Source organism: Rissa tridactyla, chromosome 27, assembly GCF_028500815.1.
Source record: "Rissa tridactyla isolate bRisTri1 chromosome 27, bRisTri1.patW.cur.20221130, whole genome shotgun sequence".
NCBI classification, from domain to species: Eukaryota; Metazoa; Chordata; class Aves; order Charadriiformes; family Laridae; genus Rissa; species Rissa tridactyla.
Genome location: NC_071492.1, coordinates 1831801 through 1840060, shown reverse-complemented (window position 1 = coordinate 1840060; position 8260 = coordinate 1831801). Strand labels below are relative to the sequence as shown.

The window sequence follows — 8260 nt, the reverse complement described above, 5'->3', positions numbered from 1 at the left end:
GTGGCGCCGCTTGTGCGACCCTACAATAACACCCCCTTGGTCCCGCCCCCAAATAAGCCCCGCCCCTCGACTAGACCACCCACCCCCCCCCCGCACACAAAGACGCCCCCCCTCCTTTCAGTGGGGGGGTCCCGGGGTCCCCCCCGGACGCCTGGGTCCTCCCCCGGACGCCTGGGTCCCCTCTCCTGGACGCCTGGGTGTCCCCCTCCGCGGGATTCCTGGGTCCCCCCCGCCCCCGGACGCCTGCATTCCGGGCAGATTTTTTCGGAGCTAACCCCGCCCCCCCCTTTCTCTTCCCCCCCCCCCCTCCCCTCGGACGCCTGGGTCCCTCCGAGCCCCCAGCGGGCGGATAACAGAAGTCGGGGGGGGGGGGGGAACCCCGCCCGGACGCCTGGGTTCCTTCGAGTCATCCCTCCCTTCCCCCACCACCCCCCCATCCCCCCCCCCCCCGCGGTAAAAGCCGCTTTTCATCTCCCCCCCCCCGCCTCGGACGCCTGGGTCCCTCCCGGACGCCTGGGTCCCTTCTCCATCCCGGGGTGAGTACGCTGGGACCCCTCCCCCCACCCCACCCGGACGCCCGGGTCCCTCCGGGGGGGGGTGGGGGGGGCTGGGATTTTCCCCCCCTTTTCCTTCCCCCCCCCCGCCCCCGCTTTCCACCTCCGCCCTTCCCCGACAAAGGGAGCGCTCCCGCCCGGACGCCGGGGTCCCCTCGGTCCCCTGGCCACACCCCACCCTCGGGTTGGGGGGTGTGTGTGAGAGTGGGGGGGGGGTCCCGGACGCCTGGGTCCCTCCCTTCACCCCCCACAACCCCCGAGCATGGGGGTGTTTGTCCCGTCCCCCCCGGACGCCTGGGTTCGCCCGCTGGGGACACTTTCCCGCGCTCCCCGGACGCCTGGGTCCCCCCGACCCTCGGCCGCGTGCAGGGTTGTCAGGGGCCAGAAGCGTGACCGGGTGACAAGGTCTTGCCCAATGTCCCCAAGCGTCCCCTCCCCGTGTCCCACCAGCATCCCCCGGTCTGGGCCTGGCACTGGTGGCCCCTGTCCCCATTCCCGGTGTCCCCCGGCCCTGGTGGCCTCCATCCCAGTGGCTATGAACATCCCTGTCCCCATCCCTGGTGGATCCCATCCTGGTGGCCCTGGTGGCCCCTGTCCCCATCCTTAGTGGCACTAGTGAGCCCCATCCCAGTGACCACCAACATCCTTGGTCCCCATCCCTGGTGACACTGGTGGCCCCCAGCCCTGGTGGCCCCCATCCCAGTGGCTCCAACCTCCCTGTCCCCATCCCTGGTGGCTCTGGTGGCCCCTGTCCCAATGCCTCCAACATCCCTGTCCCCATCCTCAGTGGCACCACCATCCCCCTGTTCCCGTCCCAGGTGGTTCTGGCATCCCTTGTCCCCATCACTGGTGGCTCCCATGTCCCCATCCTTTGTGTCTTCACTGTCCCTCATCCCTGTCCCTGACGGCTCTGCCATCCCCATCCCCGGTGGTCCCTGTCCCTCTCCCTGGTGGCTCCAGCATCCTTCTAACACCACCCCTGTCCCTGGTGGCTCTAACGTCCTCCTAACACCATCACCCTCCCTGGTGCCTCCGCCATCCCAGTCCCCATCCCTGGTAGCTCCATCATGCCCATCCCTGGTTCTTCTACCATCCCCATCCCTGGTGGCTCCAGTGTCCTCCTAACACCCCATCCCCATCCCTTTTCCCTCGTCCCCCCACCATCCCCATACCCAACCTTGGTGGCTCTTCCAGCCCCATCCTTGGTTCCTCCACCAGCCCCAGCCCCATCCTTGGTTCCTCAACTGTCCCCAGACCCATCCCTGGTTCCTTCACCATCCTCATCCTCGGTTCCTCCACTAGCCCCATCCTTGGTCCCTCAATCCCCATCCCTGGTTCCTCCACCAGCCCCATCCTTGGTGGTTCTTCCAGCCCTATCCTTGGTTCTTCCACCGTCCCCAGCCCCATCCTTTGTTCTTCCACCAGCCCCATCCCCATCCCTTGTGCCACCACCAGCCCTGTCCTTGGTCCCTCAATCCCCATCCCTGGTTCCTCCACCAGCCCTATCCTCGCTCCCTCAATCCCCAACCTTGATGTCTCCCACACCTCCGGGAGCTCCACCATTGCCCCCCTCCCTCTTCCCGTTTCCCCCATCCCAATCCCCGCATCGCCCCGTCCCACCGGCAGGCCATGGCGGTGCCGGGTTGGAAGCTGCAGCTGCTGGAACGGCGCCGGCGGGAGGAGGAGGCGGCTCGACGGCGTGAGCGGGAGCAGCGGGACCGGGCGGCCCAGTTACCCCCTTGGAAACGGGAGCTACTGGAACGGCGGCGAGCCAAAGCCGGGGTCACCACTGCTGGTGGGGGGGTCCCTGAGGGGGGGTCCCTGGCGTTGGCGCCAGGGTTGAGCCGTAGCGCCGAGGGGCTGGAACGCTGCGGGGAGAGCGAACCCCCCCAGGGACGAGTCAGTCGCCTGCTCAGCCGCTTCGCCCCACGGCCCCCTGCCCGCTCGCTCAGCACTGAGGGGCTTCCCGAGAGCCCCCCCGGGACATCCCCCGACCGCCGTCCTACCTCGAGGGACGAGGGGGGCAAGGGGTCAGGGGGGGCAGAGGGGCAGCAGGGGGTTGAGACCCATGGGATGGTCAAGGGGTGTGGGTTGGCCACCAGTCCGGGGACAGTTGAGAATCTGGGGACAAGTAAGGGTTTGGGGACAGTTGAGGCACGGGGGGTGGTCAAGGGCATGGGGACAGCTGAGGGACAGCAGGGGACTGAGACCCATAGGATGGTCAAGGGCTACGGGTTGGCCACTGGTGTGGGGACAGTTGAGGGTCTGGGGACAAGCAAGGGTTTGGGGACGGTTGAGGGACAGCAGGGGGCTGAGACCCATAGGATAGTCAAGGGGCATGGACTGGCCACCAGTCCAGAGACAGTTGAGGGTCTGGGGACAACCAAAGGTGTGGGGACAGTTGGGACACGGGGAGCGGTCAAGTGTGCAGGGACAGTTGAGGGACAAGGGACAGTTGAGGGACAGCAGGTGGCTGAGACCCATAGGACGGTCAAGGGCCATGGGCTGGCCATCAGCCCAGGGACAGCTGAGGGTCTGGGGACAGCCAAGGACCTAGGGGTGGTCAAGACATGGGGGTCAGTCAAAGGCGTGGGGACAGTGGAGGGACAGGGGACGGCTGAGGGCTGCACGACAGCTGAGGGCCATAGGTTGACCATAGTCCCGGGGGTGGTGGAGGGACAGGGGACAACCAAGGACCTTGGGACAGTTGAGACACGGGGGACACTCAAGGGCATTGGGACGGTCAAGGGATGGGGATTAGCCAAGGGTGTGGGGACAGCCGAGGGACAAGGGACGGCCGAGGGCTGTAAGACAGTCAAGGGTCATGGGTTTTCCATCAGCCCGGGGACAGCTGAAGGTCTGGGGACAACCAAGGACCTGGAGACAGTTGAGGGACGGGGGACAGCCAAGGGCTTGGGGATGCTTGAGGGACAAGGGATGGTTGAGGGCTGTAGAACAGTCAAGGGCCATGGGTTGTCCACCACCCCAGGGACAGCTGAGGCCCAGGGGACAACCAAGGACCTGGAGACAGTTGAGGGACAGGGGACAGCTGAGGGACAGCAGATGGCTGAGACCCATAGGACAGTCAAGGGCCATGGGTTGGCCATCAGCCCAGGGACAGTTGAGGCCCAGGGGACAAGCAAGGACCTGGGGACAGCTGAGGGCCAGGGGACAGTCAAGGGGATGGTCAAGAGCTGGAAGATGGTTGAGGGACGAGGGACACCAGGGGGACAGGGAACAGCAGGAGGCCAGGGGACAGTAGATGGCCACGAGGGCACCGGGACAGCCAAGGGCTCAACTGAGGTCTCTGGGCACACCACGGCGGCCATGACACCGGTGGCGACTCCAGTGTCCGTGACACCCATGACCACCATGACGCCCACGACACCGGTGGCAGCCACCATGACGCCCACGACACTGGTGGCAGCCACCACACCCCCGGCGGCCATGACACCCTCTCAGGGGCGTGTCGAGGGCTGTTCCGGGGAGGGGCTGAGCCCTGGGGCGGCCCCGCTTGGGGGGCCGGGCAGCGGGCCGGTGGCGGCCATGCGAGGGGCACCCCGCCGTGAGCCCGGGCCCCCCCCAGCCCACCCAGCCCTACAACGCCGCAGCGGTAACACCATCACGGTGCGACCCCGGCGGGGGGTGACAGCCAACGGTCCTGAGGGGGGGTCCCCAGCTGCCCCCCCGGCACCTCCCACCCCCTCGGCCGCCCCCCCGGGGCCCCCTAAGAAGCGCTACCCCACAGCCGAGGAGATCCAGGTCATCGGGGGGTACCTGGCCCTGCCCCGCTCTTGCCTGGCCAAGAACGACCCCCACCGCAAGAAGGTAGGGACCCCCGTGTCCCCTCCCCTGATATGTCCCCTTGTGTCCCCCCACGTCATCTCAGGCCATCCCCGTGGTTCCTGTTGTGCCCCCTATAGTGTCCCCTTGATGTGGCCTCCAGTTCCTCAACATCCTGCCACCCTGTCCCTTGTCCCCATCTTTGTCCTCATTCCCTGTCCCTTGCTGGAACCACCCCATCCCTGTCCCCAATCCTTGTCCCCTGCTGGACCTTCCTGTCCCCATCCCTACTCCGTGTCCCCTCCTAGACCTCCCTGTCCCCATCCCTGTTCCCTCTTGGAATTCCCTATCCTCATCCTTGTCCCTTCCTTGACCCTGAACTTCAATGTCCTCATCCTCGTCCCCATCCCTGTCCCTTCCTGGACGTCCCTGTCCCCCATCCCTGTCTCCATCCTTGTCCCCATCCCTGTCCCCTCTTGGACCCTTCTTCCTCTCCCTTCCTTGACCCACGTCCCCATCCCTGTCCCTTCCCGGGGTCCCCACCCCTTCTCCCTGTCGTCCCCCCCCGCCCCCACCCCTTGTCCCTGTGTCCCCCCCGTCCCCATCCCCATTTGGGGACACAGCAGAGAGCGGAAAGAGGGGGGGGTTGGGGTGCCCGGATGCCTGGGTTCCCCCAGCTGAAGGTGGTGGTTGTTGGGGGGGGGGGTTGGGCACCCGGACGCCTGGGTCCTCGCCGCTTCCTCTCCCTGCCCCCGCAGCCCCGCCCGGACGCCTGGGTGCCCTCCCTTTGAGGATGGGGGGGCTGGGGGGGGGTGTCGGAAATTGGAGGCCCGGACGCCTGTGTTCCCCCTGATATGGGGGTGCAACGAGAGGTTGGGGGTTTAAACCAAAGGGGGCGGGGGGGGTTCACCCCCACCCCAAGCATTACCCAGAATCCTCTGGGGCACCCCAAAAAACAGGAACCCGAAGGGGGGAAGGGGGGGAGGAAGTGGTTGCCGGCAGGGCGGGGCTGCCCGGACGCCTGGGTCCCCTCTCCCATCCCCCCGCTCCCTGCGGGGCCGCATGACCCCCCCCCAACCCCTGCTCATTAATAGCTTCTCCTTAATTACGATTAAGCTGGGAAGAGATTAATTGCCATGGGAACCCCCATGGAGGGGGGCGGGGGACACACACGCGTCCCTGCTTCCCCCTGGGGCTGGGCACATTGCAGGGCCACAGGGTCCCCAGCCTGTCCTCACAGTGTCCCCATGCCACCCCCATCCCCAGGGTGCCCCTCCTCCAGTGTCCCCAAGGTGTCCCCAACCCCAGGATGACCCCAGGGTGACCCTGTCCCCATGCTGTCACCATCCCTGGGGTGTGCCCATGCCACCCCTATCCCTGGAGTGTCCCCATCCCTGTCCTTGAGGTGCCCCCAGGGTGTCCCCTGTCACCAAGATGTCCCTGGGCCATCCCCATGTCGCTCCTGCACCCCTGTCACCGGGATGTCCCATGTCCCCAGGGTGTCCCCATCCCCAAGGTGTCCCCAAGGCGTTCCTTTTCCCAGGCTGACCGTGAAGTGTCCCTTAATGTGTCCCCAGGGTGTCCCCATGCCACCCCTTATCTCTTGTGTCCCCATCCCCAAGGTGTCCCAGTCCCCACAGTGTCCCCATGCCACCCCTTTTCCCTGGTGTCCCCTTCCCTGGGGTGTTCCCAAGGCGTCCTATCCCCAGGATGACCCTAGGGTGTCCCCATGCCACCCCTTTTCCCTGGTGTCCCCAGGGTGTCCCCATCCCCAATGTGTCCCCATCCCCAGAATGACCCTCAGGTGTCCCCATCCCCAAGGCATTCCCATCCCCGGCGTGTCCCCAGGGTGTCCCCGTGAAACCCCTTTCCCCAGGGGTGTCCCCTTCCCCAGGGTGAACCCATGGGGTGTCCCCATGCCACCCTTTCTCCAGGGGTGTCCCCTTCCCCAGAGTGACCCCGGGAGTCTCCCCATCTGTGTGCTGTCCCGTTTGTCCCTGAGGTATCCCCCTGCCACCCCTTTTCCCCAGTGTCCCCATCCCTGGGGTGTCCCCAAGCTGTCCCCATCCCCAAGGTGTCACCATCCCCAGGATGACCCCGGGGTGTCCCAGTCCCCACAATGTCTCCACAATGTCCCATGTCCCCCCCCAGCTGAAGATCTGGTTCAGTGAGCGGGAGCTGGAGCGCACCTTCTGCTACCCCTCGGAGGGGGCGGTGCTGGCCGCCTGGGGCCCCCCCGAAGAGCCGCCCCCCCCTGGCCCCCCCTCGGCCCCTGAGGAGGAGGAGGAGGAAGACGAGCCCCCCACAACGCGGGGGCTGCCGGGGGGGCTGCGAGCCCGTGCCCTGCTTGTGGGTGAGTGCCATGGGGAGGCTCCGATGGGGCCTAGATGCCTGGGTCCCCTTGGGGGGGGGGCTGAGGGGGGTAATGACGGGCCCCTGGACACTTTAGGGGGGTTAAGGGGGATAATGGGGGTCCCAGATGCCTGGGGGGGAATTGAGGGGGGTAATGGGGGATTCTGGATGCCTGGGTCCCCTGGAGGGGGCCTGAGGGGGGGAAAAGGGGGTCCCTGGACACCCTGGGGGGGAGGATTGAGAGGGGTAATGAGGGTCCTTGGACACTTTCAGGGGGGTTATGGGGGTCCCGGATGCCTAGGTCCTCACCCCCCATTTCCTCCCCCTCCCCCAGATGAGTCCTGCCGACGGTAACCCCGGCCTCTGCCCCACGGCTCAGGGGGACACACCACTCCGGGACCCCCACAGCCTCCCCTCACTAGCCATGGGAGGGGGGGGCCGGACCTGCGGGACCCCCCTGGCGGGGCAGGACAGGGCCAGACACACGGAGAAGGACACTCTTGCCACCAAAACTTCCCTGGGGGGACACAACATGAGGACACTGTCTCCACCATGGGGACCCAGCAACCTTCTGCCCCCCGGAGGGGGGATTCTGGGGGTGTCCCAGCTCTTCCCTCCCCATTTTGTAGCTTTCCTAGTGGCGCCAGGGAAGGGGGGGGGAATTATCCTTAATGAGGTTTTTTTTAGCCTAATTAAGAGCTTTTTTTAGCCGGGGGTGGGGCAACTCTGTCAGTATTGGGTCAACCCGAGCTGCCCCAGTTAGGAACTGGGCCAGGACCAGTTACAACTGGGACAGCGGGAGGGGGCAAAGCCATGGCAGTATTAGCTGGGGGAAAAGGGGGGGGTAAAGCTGTTTTATTAAGGGGTGGGGGCAAGGGGGAGGGGCTTTGGTGGGTGGGGCAGTGGGGGAGGGGATTTTCTGTTTGGGGTGGGGAGGGGGAGGTGATTTATGGCGATAGGTGATGATGCAGAGGGGATGGGCGAAGGTGAGGAGAAAGGCTCCAAAATGGCCAAGGGAGACCAAACAGCCTCGGGAGGACAAATGGCTGACAGAGGACAAACAGAGGAGGAGGGATGGCAGGGCAGGAGTGCGAATGGTGGCGGCTGGGGGACAGGGGGGAGCCCCAGGGGAGCAGCTGCCATTGGCCAAGGGCTGGGAACGGCCGAGGGGACACAAAATGGTGGAGGGCAGAGCAGGCCAAAGCCTGAGGCCTGCTCCTGTTGCCATGGTGATGAAACCAGAGGCCTACTCTTGTTGCCATGGCAATGAAGCCTGGGGCCTGCTCCTGTTGCCATGGTGACGAAGCCAGAGGCGTATTCCTGTTGCCATGGCAATGAAGCCTGAGGCCTGCTCCTGTCGCCATGGAAATGAAGCCCTCAGCTTGCTCCCCTTGCCATGGGGCAGGCTGCGCCACTGCTTGGCCTCACTGTACTGCGACAAGCCACAATAAAAAGGTGATGTCGGCTGCTGTGAGCCTGGCTAGTGACACCGGGGACCGGCGTAGGGAGGGGGGAGGCACCGGTGGCGTCCCTGGAAACCACAAAAAAAAAAGAGGTTTTATATTTTGAGC

At 65.8% G+C, this 8260-nt stretch overlaps 1 protein-coding gene across 1 annotated transcript; it reads left to right on the top strand.

Moving 5' to 3' along the window:
* The first annotated feature begins 447 nt into the window (after positions 1–447).
* PPP1R18 (protein phosphatase 1 regulatory subunit 18) lies at positions 448–7527 on the top strand. The gene is made up of 4 exons (XM_054183876.1): positions 448–536; positions 2181–4382; positions 6489–6690; positions 7024–7527. Exons 2-4 carry the CDS (start codon positions 2184–2186, stop codon positions 7041–7043), a joined length of 2421 nt encoding a protein of 806 aa, XP_054039851.1. The 5' UTR covers positions 448–536; positions 2181–2183; the 3' UTR covers positions 7044–7527.
* Positions 7528–8260: the final 733 nt, after the last annotated feature.